The sequence below is a fragment of the Uloborus diversus genome, chromosome 1 (genome assembly GCF_026930045.1).
Source record: "Uloborus diversus isolate 005 chromosome 1, Udiv.v.3.1, whole genome shotgun sequence".
Taxonomy (NCBI): Eukaryota; Metazoa; Arthropoda; class Arachnida; order Araneae; family Uloboridae; genus Uloborus; species Uloborus diversus.
This window is the reverse complement of record NC_072731.1, coordinates 71,028,678-71,043,523: the sequence shown is the minus strand read 5'-3', so window position 1 is coordinate 71,043,523 and position 14,846 is coordinate 71,028,678. Positions and strand designations below refer to the sequence as shown.

General features: G+C 30.6%; 1 protein-coding gene across 1 annotated transcript in view; it reads right to left on the bottom strand.

The window, feature by feature from the left end:
- Positions 1-14,263, bottom strand: part of LOC129225323 (troponin T, skeletal muscle-like) — a 92,588-nt gene extending 78,325 nt beyond the window's left edge. The window contains exons 1-6 of the mRNA XM_054859914.1: positions 14,120-14,263; positions 13,302-13,425; positions 8,582-8,682; positions 4,571-4,614; positions 2,959-3,003; positions 1,985-2,093 (exon numbers count right to left, since the gene is read on the bottom strand). Coding sequence (XP_054715889.1) covers positions 1,985-2,093; positions 2,959-3,003; positions 4,571-4,614; positions 8,582-8,682; positions 13,302-13,425; positions 14,120-14,149 — 453 coding nt within the window. The 5' untranslated portion in view covers positions 14,150-14,263. The remainder of the gene's footprint in view (positions 1-1,984; positions 2,094-2,958; positions 3,004-4,570; positions 4,615-8,581; positions 8,683-13,301; positions 13,426-14,119) is intronic.
- Between the last annotated feature and the right edge of the window lie 583 nt (positions 14,264-14,846).

Here is a 14,846-nt window from a genome sequence, read left to right as displayed (position 1 = left end):
TTTTTTTTTCCCAGCAAAGTTGATTATTTCTGAACTACATTTATTTCTGTCTGGTGGATTTCGCTTATTAATTTAAATATATTATATTATGAATCATTACTTGTGCCAAAAAAATTGTCACGTTACTTTCGTAGCATAAAAATTAGCCTCACCTTTTTTAATTTAAAAATTTGAACTTATGAGTACTGGAAGCGGTGAATTTATTTCTATTTTTATTTATAGAATGTTTTTGGCATAAATATTTCTTCGTGTTTATCTTTAAAATGTATTTGAAAACTTTAAGTATTCTATCGCTTAGATAATATTAGACGATGCAGGCTTTAGAAGTATTCCTCGTGTTTCTGCTTCTTTTAATTTTCCTTGACTGTCAATAATATGAAAATAAATGAATGTAAAGAGAAAAAGAAGAAAACAAAAGGTAGGAATATTCTTCTTTTAATACAGAAGAGTAAAATGCTATAACTTAAATAGCGGTAATATTAATTGCCATTAAGATATTTTAGCTCTAATTAAACTTTCACGTTTCACTTGGCAGGCTAATGAAATTCCTTTGCTTTTAATTTCAGAAAAACATTCAATGCACTAAATATAAAACTGAAAATATTACTGATTTGCTATTTTCTGCTAATATTTTTGAACGGAAGTTATGAGTGAATACGGAAATTTTTAGCTTACCTGTACAGAGTACGGATGAGGGATACGTGAAATATTGTTTGCTTATTGTATAGTTTATTATTAAAATTAAAATTTGCTTCATAATTTCAAAAAAAGAAGAAAAAGAAGAAGTAGGCTGCAATGTGACAAAAATGAAGAAAACAACAAAATGCATGTAGGAAAAACAGTAAGTATTGAAACAAAATAAAATTTTTCATGTAGTGGGTAAAATAGCAATATACAGAGAACGGCACAGACATACGAAAAAATACCCACACCATTAAAAGAAAAGGTTTTCACAAAATGAAGGACCACATTAAAAACAAAGCAAAACATTGAAAAGGATCGCTTTTTTTTTGAATCGTCTAGAAAAAGAACTAAAAATGTTTTGTTCTCTAAAATGTACTTACTGTACAGTGACATTCTGAAGAAAAATATTTGCAAAAATTAAACTTTTTGCCGCATCAGAAAAAAAGCTTCGTGTTAAGACTTTTTTAAGAAAAAAGTGTAATTTTTCAAAACTTTTGCTAAAAGAATTTATTGTCGAAAACTTGAAATTGGCTGATTACATAGGCAAGATTTTTTTTTGCGTTCAGTGGGCAATAGTGAGTGGACCAATCACAGAAGATCAACGGGCTACTTGTTTGCCCATTCGGGGGCTTTTTTCTGTGGAACAGAGAAAGAAGTTTTATTATTCTTAGAAATTTTCAAAAGCAATTTCATTGCATTGAATGTACAAAAAGTTATTAAATATAAATATAAGGTAATTGAAAATATGCAATACAAACGCTGTTAAATTAAAATTAGTGTTATTATGTAAAACGTAAAGTATTTACAGATATTTTTTTTTTTTGCTTGACATAAGGATTATTATTAAGAAAAAATATTAATGTAATTTTTAAATATGAATTATTTTTGTTAAATTGATTTGTTATTTAATAGTTACGTTTCATAAATGAAAGATGATTATACGGGCTAACTTTGTGTAAGATAAAATGATTTAGGATTTTAACCGGTGAGCAGTTTAGAGGAGTAAAATTAGGGTGAAACGAAAGGAAAAGGCTTGAAGTCAGGTGAGTGGGAAACACATCGAAACTATCACACATTATGATCATAGTTAAATTGAAAGAAGATACTGTTGACTAGAATAATAAGTAATGAATCTTTACATTGCTTGTTATAAAGAAGTTAAACCACTCTTTGAAATAAGAAGATTACTACGGATGGTTTACGTGTTATCAATTTAACTATGTTCTTGGACGACAGTTCAAGACATATATCACAAAAATACATCACACTATAAGAAAAGAGACAGAAAAGAGTATCTGACCTCTTTCACTTCCTCATCAAGCTTAAATTTTGTGGATGGTCCTACGGATTTCAAGTTGGCTCGGAAGTCATTGTCTGCTTTCTTGGCAGCTCGCATCAATTTCTCGAATCTAAATTAGATGGTGTATAGATTAGTACTTCGCTAGAAAAAATAAACATTTTTTCTTTCTGTCAAACAGAATGAACGTAGAGTCAAATTATTGAAAAAAGCAGGAGGAATGTCTGCTGATAACGATATTTCTTCAACAGCATGAGAAGAGTTGTACTTACTTAGCATTCTGACGTTGATTTTGAAATGATTTGGTTTTTTACCAAATTAAGGCATTAATTTCATTAAACGTTTTCACTGTTTTGTATGTTGATCGATCAAACTCAGTTAAGATGCTTTAGTTTAAGCTATCGTAAAAAGTAGTTACGCTTCGCATCTCGTGCTTATGCAACACTAAAGAATTGTAGTCTATGAATGGTTTCTTTTTTCTTTCTCAATGTTTTGAAATAAATTTCAGTTTTGGCAAATATGTTCATGACTCCTATGGTGAGTGAGCAAAAGAACCGTTTCAGTAACGCTGTCCAATTTAATTCATTCATTACTTCTCTTCGTATGTCTGTGTAAAACTTAATTATATTTAATTCAAAACGCCTGTAGTTTCGTATCTTGCGAACATGTAAAATAACCAAAAGGTAAGCATTTCCAATGACTTTCTTATAAATTTAATAAACCGTAACTGTAATCTCTCTTATTGTGCTGGCCCCGATTAAGAAATCTGGGGATCCTATGCCAAACACTTTTTACGGTGGCTCCTGTAGACAAACCTTGCTGTTTTAGCTGTTTGGGGGCCCTAAAAAGCGGGGAGCCTAGACCACTGCAAAGTTGATTTATTCAGTAATCAGGCCCTGTTATTGGGTTTAAATTCTGAGTTTGTTAAAATATTGTCAATTGAAAAAAATAATGTATGATTAAAATTGTATACTCACTTTCCTTGTTCGAATCGAGAGATCTTCTTCAGAGGTGGTTTGATGCTGTGTGAGAAAGATATGTGTTAGGGGTTACTCCAATTAACAATTGTTAATTATTTATTGCTACACTATTTTATAAAAATATAAAAACACCTCGGTACATTGGTTTAAAATACAAAAAGAGAGGGAAGGTTCATATGCATTTCTGTAGGAATAAATGACGTTTAAAAAATTGTGCTCGTGTTCTTTTCTCTCACTTTCCAGTGATACCAAATTGAAGCGTTCTAACAAACACTGTGTTCCACAGGACCATTTTCTAAGTGCAAAGGAAGAGGAGAGGCTCCTCTATATTGCTGTAATTTGGAAGGAGCTTTTATAATTGCGTGCAAGTTATTTTCTATCCCTTTTGTCTGTGTGATGCTAGTCCGATGGATTATTTAAGATGGAGCATGCTATGTATGATGTGTTATTGTTTCCTTTCCATGGTGCACTTCCTTTAATGACATAACATGTAACCGAACCAAAGTACCTCACAACTTTCCAAGGTTTTAAACATATTTCTGCAAAACATGCTTCTTTTAGTGTTGAAAAAATCTTTTCAACATGAAACAAAAGCAATGACTATGAAGAAACGTCATAAAGTGACTGTCTGTGGACCTTTTGGAGATTGGATATACATCTTAATTTGATGATAAAATTAAGAAGTTAACCCATTTTCTTCAATATCCAGCGGAACCTTTTTTTATACTGTCAATATCTGGTATGGTTCCTATGGAACCCAAAGACGAACCACTGGTGAGATTTCTAGTGTTTAACTCTGTATCGGTCCGCAAGAGACTGGAAGAATGTTTTCATTCTAAGGTATGTTTAGACTTTGTTTATTTATTTTTTCTTTTTCCTTTTACAGATTCCTGTCAGTTATTGTCATTAACATTTCAAACTTCAGCAGCCAACAAAAATATATAAATAACACGGCAGATATAAGTAAAGGTTTTTCTTTATCTCTATTTCGTTATACTTATAAATTTAATAATATAAATACAAAAACTGTTTCTGTTAGAAACATGAGGCAATATTTTAGTTCTGTTTTAATTAGAAATATATTTACCATTCCTGCAATGCTATGTTTCACCAAAGCATAATTTTATGCTTAATCCATTAAAATTCCTGATTCCATACTTTTAACAGAGTTTAGAACACTGGCTGTTGATCTCTAAAAATTATCTTTCATATATTACATTTAGGGAAGGGAGATGGGATGGTTTAAAATGACTTCGTGGTGTTGCAAATTTAATGCATAATTTAATTTTGCACCCCGAAATTTCTCTCAATTAACTAAAAATATACATAAAGTGATATGAGTTTTAAAATATAACTACTAACGCGGAAAAAAGTAGACGTGCCCACACATTGATGCTATTAATGTGCATTAATTTAATCTGTCTAATTTTGAATCTTTTGGTTAGAAATTTCCATATTATGCTTTTTCCAAACCTTTATCAGCTTGAAGATACCATTTCGGTCACAATTATTACCATCAAGTTTGTCTCCTCCGCAACTTGATGAGCTGTGATATTTAATCTGACTTTTAGATAATCAGAAATTAGAAGTGCTAACAAAATAAACTTACAATTTGCCTCTCAAGTCGTTGACTTGCATGTTCAATTCATTAATCTGAAAAATATCACATAATATCAAAAGATATAAACATTTATATACACATATTTCATGTTTGTGTGTCAAAAATTTAGAGCTTGATTTTACTTTTTAAAATGTACCTTCTTTTAAAGTAAACAAAGGTCAGAAAAATATACATTTGTTAAAATCTCCACAAAAAAAGCTATCCTTTAATTATATTACGAAAATAAGAACATGAAATACTGATTCGGAGCTTGAATTTCCGAAATCTGTACTATACAGAAATCTCTGAAATATGATAAGTTATAAAATATAACTTTACTACTCACTTCTCTTATACATTTATAATTTAAAAATAAATGCTTTATTCAAACACATGAAGCTGAAATTTTAACAATTAGTTGCTTAAAAGTTTCGATTAAAAGATGAAATTTTGATGCTGTTTTATATTAATTGGCTTAGATCTGTTAATACATGTTTAAAATGACGATATTAATTATATAAAATGCTATCGAATAGATATAGTTTGAGAAATATATATATTTTAAAACATTCTGAAATATTACAGATTAAAACTTATAATTTTAACGCACACATTAATATAAAAAATAATAAAATAATAAATATTTTAATCAAATATTAACACATAATATAAGTCTGCGAGTTTAACAATTAGGATATAAAAGATCTTTTTAGCAGATGAATCTGTTATGCTGTTTTGTATTCTTAGTGTCGATCTGTTAATACACGTTTAAACAAAGATATTAAGAACATATAATAATCAGCACATTTAGTTTTTCAAAATATATACGATTCAAAAAGCTCTAAAATATTTTTAATTACAAAAGCATTTTACCACACATTTGATATTTTTCATTTTTTAAATAAATAAATGCTTCAATTAAATGTTAACACATCATTTGAGTATGAAATTTCAATAATTAGATGTATAGTTCTAATTAAGAGATAAAGCTTTCATGCTGTTTTGCATTCATTAGGATTGATCTGTAAGCGTTAATGTTTTTATTGTGCCCAAAACAATCTCTAGCTGCAATGCTTAAAAGTATCTTTCATTTAAAATAGACAGTGTTGATTCGTTTTTTATTAGTTGATAAACTATTTTATAGCTTTCTGTTACCCAGCATTTTATAGTTTTCTTTACCCTGTTCTGTTATTTTCCCATTTTTATGCATCTCAGTCAAATTTGTGCCGCACCACATTGCTTTTGCTTAAATCAGATTTGATAATATTGTAGTGTTTTCAAGTACAAATGGTCATCAAATGAAGTAAATTTGAAAAAGCTCTCAATGGCAAAATACTATAATTGTATAGGCAGCCGCCAAGGGTGTTAGATTATTATTTTTTACCCTTCTTGACAGAAAATATTGTATTTTTTCTACAAGACATCTTTTTCATCTAAGTAACTTTTATTTTCATGCATCTTATAAAAGGATGGATATATTATTTCGAAATCGCCCTATGTTAGCTTACTCTAAACGAGATGCTTTATGACAGAGAGAGACTACTGCAGGGACATTTTGTGAGCTGCACATACGCAGGGCTAAATGCAAGATTCAATCCTAAAAAATACTACTTAAGCGGTTGTAATACATATGGAAAATGGGGTGAAATTTGTATTTCTTTTGTGATAAAGCACTAAGTATTTTCAATGTCTAAAGGAAAAGCAAACCCCAAATATCAAATCAGTTTTGCCACTGGCCAATTGAAAGGCAATTCTTCTAAATGAGAGAATATTTTCTAATGTTTACATTTTTTTGATGCAATTCCAAGGATTTAAAATACACAGAACCTAATATCATTTTAGATTGCTATTAAAAATCGTTTTCTCTTATTCGTCTATGGAAAAAAATTATTCTAATTGTAGAGAGTATTTTTACTGACAGATTTTAAATTTAGGTCTACACGTCACTCATGAGTATTATCATAGAATTTAGCGACAGACTGCAATGTTATGGTATAAATAAACTGACCTTGTACTCCTTGTGCCTTGAGTCATATTCCATGTCGTATTTTTCACTTTCCAGTTTAACGATACGGTCATGATATTCTTTGCAGATTTGCATTAGTTCAGCTGTAAAAAGCGGGTGGAGGGAAATGGCAAAATATTGAAAATATTATTATAGTTAAATAAGCCAATTAGTTATTGTGCGATACAATGACAATCACAAAATGGTACATGGTGAAATGATTAATACAAAAGCATGTGAAAAGCTGTGAAGCAACGTAGTAAGGGGGAGCAGCTATTTCATCTAGTCAAAGTTTGCTTTTTGTGTTTACCGCATTCTGAAATTCTGAAACCTTTTTGTGGATTCGCAGACGTTTTCGAAGTTATAAAATTTTAGGAGTAATCTAGCAAAAAGAACGCATTCATTTTGTAGAAAAACTCTTTTTTTTTCGATTTTTTTTTCATCTTTCAGGTGATTATAATCAAGCCCCCAATGTTCCAGTGGTCCAAATGAAACAAATTCCACTTTAAAACAAAAGAGTAGATTTTGACTTTTCGATCCAAAGGTAACAAATTTGTATCCCTACAATTTTCCTTTCGAACAAAAAAGAATACATCCAGATTGAATCTGTTGAACGATTTTTTTTCCTAAAGTGTACTTCCAAAATCTCAAACTTTTATTCCACTAAGTTTTAGGTTCAAGTATTTCAATATGAGGATATCAGCTGGTGATACATTAGAGTTTTGGTAAAATTGGAGCTATAAACAATCAAGTTTTCGTCCAAAAGATCACATTCACAAAGTTAAAATAGCGATATCTCCTTGATTTTTCTACGCGAAAACTGCTTGCTCTGGGACAGAATCTGTTATGTCTTCGCTCTAAATTGCGTATCCAGAAAATATGTTAATACTATTTTGCTGTTAGCCTAATTCGTTTTTTCAACCTCCTGAACACGTTTGAAAAATGGATATGTTCCTTTTTGATGCATTAGTCCTCATTTGCGAGGGAAAATTTTTATTCACTCTTAACTCACATTTGCTATTAGGAAATTAAAATGGTTAACGTCATAATGAAAGTCAGGAACTGAAATGGATTGTGACAGAGATCGAATTTTAACCCAAGGCATTCTCATATTGTTGGTTTTTGCATAATTTAACTTACACGCCCTCTGTCAATCAATCGTTCACTTATTGGTTTGCATTAATCTCATCATCAAAAAATATTTTCATCTAGAGGATCATAATTTGTTGACTACGCAATGACATCATACCATAAATATGGAATGGATAAATCCTCACATGTGGGTGATTGCCCTTGTTACATCTATTGCAACAAATCAGCAAGTCAATGTCGTAATTTGGTACTCAATATCTAAGAAATTCGGTTCCGAAACTTTTGAAAAAATTAATTCTTGTTCTTGCTGTCGATCTTATGTTTTGATGCTAGGCTCATATTGTACTTTGCATTCAGTTTCTGTGTATTTTTGCGCAGAGAGCTTAACCACGATGAACTTTTGTGCTTCTCGAAAATGTAACAGTTTATTGCTTTATTTTGAGTGGAAATATTGCGTGGTTAATAACTATTTTATTATACAGATTGTATTATATTTTCCATAGGAGAACGAATTGAAAACTTTGAGAATTTGACGAAGTTTCAGTACAAATTATAAACCGAAGCATGTAAATGTAGAAATTTTCGATAACAGAAGGTCAAAACATTCCACAAGATAAAAGTAGGAGTTGTTTTCCTTTCAATGTAAAATATACTAAATACAGCAAATCTTTGGAAGTGTTCACCTTAGTTATGCAAAAGCAAACTTTGCTGATGAAACAACAAAGTTTATGTGCGCAAAAAATTTCACAACAAAAATAATGTCACAAAACTCTAAACTAAACAGTGCCAATCAGCAAAACAAAAAACGGCAGAGTCAAAATTAAAAAAAAAATGAAACAAGCGTGAGAGTCGTAAGCAATAAAAAAAATCATACAACAGCAAAACAAAACAAAATGGTGACGTTGGTTATCAACGACCCATACCACAAATTCTTTCTGTCTCACAGCATACTCCAGATCATATTTAGCATCTTCTAATGACACAATCCTCTGATGGTATTCTTTACAGATGGCCTGCAGTGCAGCTGCAGTCCGCGGAGGAAGGAATCGAAGGAGTTTGGAGGAAGAGGAAGAAAGTTCAGGGGAAAGATAAAATAGGAGAAAATTTTAATTATTTTCTGAGAAAAAAATAAGATGGGGGGCTTCATATCTCCCATCTTAGATTCGATAGTAAAATAGTAAATGCGAGTTGGGAAAGAGGGACGAAAAAAATGCCTCTTGTTTGGAAATTGAATGATTCTGGGTCATCCCATCTGGTGGAACGGGACATTTTTCAGTACATTTTGTGTTATAAATACAAATAAAACAAGGTAGAAAAAAAAATTTTTTTGGTAGCAACAGTAAGGATTTGTCATAACAATTCCGCAGAACATAAAATTTCTCGTTTTTAAATACAATAATTGATGAATACGTAATAAAATGCCCGTGACGGAATTGGACTCACATGGGTATCTTTCCATCACGGTCATTTTATTGCATGTCGTTCAGTTATTTTTGTCAAACTGACTAACTTTTGATGTTCTACATAGTTCTTATGACAAAACTTTACAGTTGCTATCAAAAATAAAATTTCTAGCTTGTATTATTTGTATTTATGAAACAAAGTCTTGTGACAAAACTACTCAAAATGTCCCATTACGTCACATGGAAAATGGCCCTTCTGTAAAACATTTTACTTTTCTCATTTCGCTTCCGTGAAAAAAAATCGTCAATATGATATATTTGACGCAATGCATTTGCAGTTTATCTAATTCATATGACACATTTTTTTTAGGAAACATCAACATCAAATTAAAAGTAAATTTCTCTGTTTCAACTTTTTAGAAAAATATTTCATTTTAAATGAAATTCATACTTGAGCATAATAACTCCAGGTGAATTTTTCATTTAAAATTTTGCGTTTTTGCTCAAATGTTTTTCCTAAACAATAATTGGGAAAATTTCAAGCTTGATTTATCATTTATTTTACTTGGGTTTCGTGTCAAATTTAATTTTTCAATAGCTTCGCTTTGGATTAAAATAGCATTATCTTTTCTCAGTTATTCAAAATCAAACTTCAAATATTTTTTTCGTTCATTTTTTAATTTATGAATGCGGGGTAAAAAAAAAGGATTTATAAGTTATGACTTTTTTTTTTACAAAGTTAGTTTCTGAGCTGCTACGTTTAGGAAACTTACAAAGTAGATAAAACCTTGCCTGCATGGTTTTATCAAGCGTTTATCAAGTTTTTATCAAGTTTTATCTTTTTATCTATGGTTTTATCAAGTTTTATCTTTTGAGCATTTCATTTAATTAATTTTATCTACTTTTTTGAGATTTTTTTAAATTAAAGAAACGCATAGGAAACGACTGAAGTTTTGAGAACAATTACTAAGTTCAGCATGGTTACATTACAACATTCGATTAAAATAAAAATAAAGCGTATCAAGATTGAAACAATAAAAATCACCATTGATTTTTGTCTCTATTTGCATGTTTGAGAAAAGTTTAACTATCCGTAATGAAAATACTGAAAAATACTTGAACGAAAATAGGGGTACCATTTGAATTTTTCACATTAATAAAAACTGCCAAAATAAGCTTGAAACATTAATTTTGCGCTGTTTTTTTACAAGCATTCTTTTCGTCCCTCGTTACAAAGAACGATATTTTAAAATCAAAATAGTGTCTAGGATTTTTACATCATCTACTTCCTATCAAATTTTGAACAAAACGCTTGTTCAAAACAACAATGTTAGAACAACGAATTTCAGAAACCTGCTTTTGAAATAATACTTTGAAAAATCCGAAACACTATGCCTAATTACGCTTAGAAACGTTTTCCACAATTGACATTTAAAAGTGAAAAGAAGAGGAAATAAACACATACACAAAAAATACTTCTCACACATTCGAAGAGGAATGTGAAATGAAATATTTAACAGAAAAGCATATACAAAACAATTAACAAAATAAGCTTAACTATAGGTCAGAAATTCAAAACATAAATAACAAACAATCACAGTGTAATAATTTTTTCCTATGTGTTATTACTTTCACCCAATGATCATTATTAAAGCTATAACCAGTTGAATACGAAACAAACAAGTACAAAAATTGGATAACAGAAATGAAGCATGAAATGATGCAAATCGAAATAATTTCAGTAACAATTAAACAAAATCACTTGTTTATATTTCATCTATTGATGAAAAAGTGCTTTTTACTAAGCTTAATATGACTGTTAATAATTTTCCGTTACACAAATAAGTTCAAACCTTCGCACATATTTGCTGAAGAAGACTACCTCCCAAAACTTCTTTATTTTGCACTTGCGTGTGAATTTGTTTTCAGTTAAATATTGATGGGAGCATTTGTGTTATCATTAATATCATATACATCAGATAATATACGATAGATGTTTTGTTTTCGTAGAACTTATAACAAAATATTAGCTACTAACATTAAATTAATTATCGATTTTTTATATTTTATCTATGCAATCAAACATCAATTTGATGAAATTAATTATGCACAGAAACCTGTTTTTATACGCCAGATAGCTACCGCAAAAAAAAAAATTGTTCAAAATTTCACCAGTAGCTATAAAAAGTTGTTTTCGCAACAGAATTAAAAAATATTTTTTAATGTGGTGTATAGGCACCGCACAAAAAAAGTCTCACACAGAAAACAACCCAAAAACTTACGAAATGGCTAGGAATTGCTTCTTTAAACGAAATCAAAATATACCAAGTAATGATAATTTTGCCAAATAGTCGGACAAAATTTCTCGAATAAGGAAATGTTTGGGAGGTCAAAGAGTGACTTCCCATCGAGGTGCTCCTGTGGTCACTTGAAGATACTACCCATTAAACCTCACACTCATTTTATAAACAAATTTGTCAATTGAGTCCCAATCTGGTTGAAATTTTCATTCACAGCACAAAAAAAATTTCGCCCAAAAAAAGATCGCACAAAAACAGATTTTAGTGTGAAATTAAGTCTTCTGTTTCACGTAATCCCTGATTTAATAAAATCCTCAGCTCAAAATTTTCTCTAAATTTCCTTTTGAAAACGTGGTAAAAGTAATTAACTAAGAAATGGTAGGATGTGTTTCTTTTCTTGGTATACAATTTTAACTGAGAATATTAAAATACTTATAATTACTTATAAATACTTATAAAATTATCAAATTACGTCCCCAATATAAACAAAAATGCATACCGTAAATAGTTCAGAATTTCGCAGTTACGAAACTTTACATGAAATTTAGAAAAAAAAAACACTTCTATGAAAGTAATTTCATCTCCAGATGTTCAGGAGATATTTGTGAGCTAATATTCCTTAGTGAAGCAATTATGTATATCAATAAATTAATATTTGTATAAAGCTTAACTTCAAACTGTTCATATTCAAATTAAAAGAAAAAGTCGTGATTAAACAAATGCAGCTGTTTTACAAACCTTTATTTAAATACAGTCGAGCCCGCTTATTATAATATCGGTTAAAAAAAATCCTGCCTAATGTAGAACAGGATATACACCGGCAGTTCAGTCAATTGCAACCGAGGACTGCAGTTTCGTGCTTATTAGCCCTCATCAGCCCGGCATAGGAAAGGGACTGAGCTGGAGGTAGAAAACTTCATAAGGAAACCAAGAGTGCCAAAGAAACTGGTAGCTTATTGAGGTTTTCCACTTCCAGCTCAGTCACTTTCCTATGTCGGGCTGATGAGTGCTAATAAGCACGAAACTGCTGTCCTCGGCTGGAATTGACTGTGCTGGCGGGGTATAATCCTGCATTTCTGATTTAGCCCTGGATATAGGGCAGTAACGTACTGAATGATGAAATACAGTTTCAATGCACCAAACCAATGTAATGTGTTATTTTGATTCCGGTTAATGGAATATCCCGCTTGTTAGAATATTTTTTCGTGATAAAATGGCTATTCTATTTAGCGGTTTCGACTGCAGATTCAACGGGATCTTTTGTTGTACTATCATCAACTATTGTGTATTAGCTTCCATAATTTTGCCCTTCTTTTTATCAAAATTTTCAAAACCCTAAATACAATTTTACTTTCTTCCTATTTCTACCAATGTACTTATATATAAAGTTTATCCAGCACAGAAAAGCGATTTTTTTAGCTGAGTAAGGTTTGATAACTACTTATACATCTTTTCTAATAATAAAGCGGAAAGTCTCTCTGTCTGGATGTCTGTGACGCGCATAGCGCCTAGAACGTTCCTCCGATTTTCATGAAATTTGGCACAAAGTTAGTTTGTAGCATGGAGGTGTGCACCTCGAAGCGATTTTGGAAAATTCGATTTTATTCTTCTTTTATTTCAATTTTAAGAACATTTTCCGGACCAACATTATCATAAGATGGACGAGTAAATTACGAAATTATCATCACATGAAATAGAAGAACGAATGAACATAGCCAATTGGTGAAAAATTCGTCATCCGTTATTTGTAAATATACAGGCGAACCGAATGATCTTTTAATTTTTAACTACGGGCAAAGCCGTGCGGGTGCCACTAGTTAAAAATAAAATAGCAGCATAATCTAAAATTACTACAAATCTTTCCGTATTGAATAATTGTAACCACACTGGAGATCCTTATTTTTTTACACTTGAAAGCATACAAACATATTGGTTTTTACCTTCATTAACATCTTCCAAGTTCTTTGGTGGTCCACACCTCTGGGCGATGGTCTTTTTCCTTTCTTCTGCTTTCCTTTCTTGTTCCTTCTTCAACTCTTCAGCAGCCTTTTTCCTCAACAAGGTCTAAAAAAGTATGTTGACAAAGTATGATGCTTATCGCAGTTTTTAACATTATTTCTTTTGATAAAAAAAAACATGTAAGACTATTGACTTAAGTGTGAAACGTTTCACTAGACTGTAATAGAAAATTCTTAACTTAATTTTAATAACAGAAGATGGCGCCAGAACATTTGACCCCAATGATCGAAAATTCTCCACAGGCGCAAGGACATTTGCTACTTTGAGCAAATATTATAGGCATGCACTAGCCAATTAGCATTTTCTGAGTACCTAGAAGTGTATTCGAGAAGAAGTGAAAATATTGAATTAAAATAGTGATTTTAGTAATAAATAAAAGAAGTAATGTAAAAATTAAATAAAGTGCGGGTGTGCGATAGTGATAAATATAGCTTACTAAATATCCAGAATATGTGTACTAACTGAATTAAACAAATTTATGCGTGATTGGCTAATTTCGATTTTCGGGATTACTTACCACTTATTTGTTTTTAAGTTTTAATTTTGATAACTATTTTACACTTTATATGTTAAAAAAGTACAAACTATTTACTTTTTGTTTAAAATCAGGAACTGTTAGTGCCTTTAGCTTAAATAGGTTTGGCATTTCACTATTTCTTCAAGAGTTTGACTTTAAAAGAGAAAGATTTTTTTTTTAATGTTTGTACATTTTTCAAATTTAGTTTAAATAATCACCTACCCTGAGCTTCTTCTTGCGGGTGGGGGTCATGAAACCCTTCTTTTTGCCACCTTTGGCTGCTTGGGCCTGAGCCTCCAGTCGGGCTCTGACCTCAGCTTTCTTCCGATCCTTCTCCTCCTGTATCCGTTTTTGCTCCTGAAAAAAAAATACAAAATGTCGGGTTTATTATTATCACATCGGATGGTAAATAAAATTTAATCAAGAAATGTGCAAACAAAATTTAATAAAATTTTCAAAACTGCCTATGTTTAAACTGAAATTTTATCTGAATGAATAAGATATATTTAGTCAGTCAATCGCAAGAAAATTGGAAATTAATTTCATTTAAGTAAGTTTTGAAGTCAATTTGTTTTTTAACCTTCTTTAAAAAAAGATTTTAAAATGCGTAAATAAGTTTAAAATGTACTTACATCACTGGAAGTCCAAAGAAGAGAGAAGAGTTCATGGGAAAGAAAGAAAGAAAAGAAGAAATATTATTAATACATTAAATGATATTTTAATACTGCCTAGTGCATATGTACTAACAATAACTTAGTAATATTTTAATATAGAAAATTTTATGCGCACTTTGAATATACTGTGATAACTCTTCCTACTGCCCAATGTTAAAATCGACTGTGAGGAAGAAGAATTAATTTTGTTTCTCTTTCTTTTAAATTTTTCTTTCCTTATTTATTTTGAAGCATTAACTTTTATCATCACATGTTTGGGAAGAGCATTAGTAATT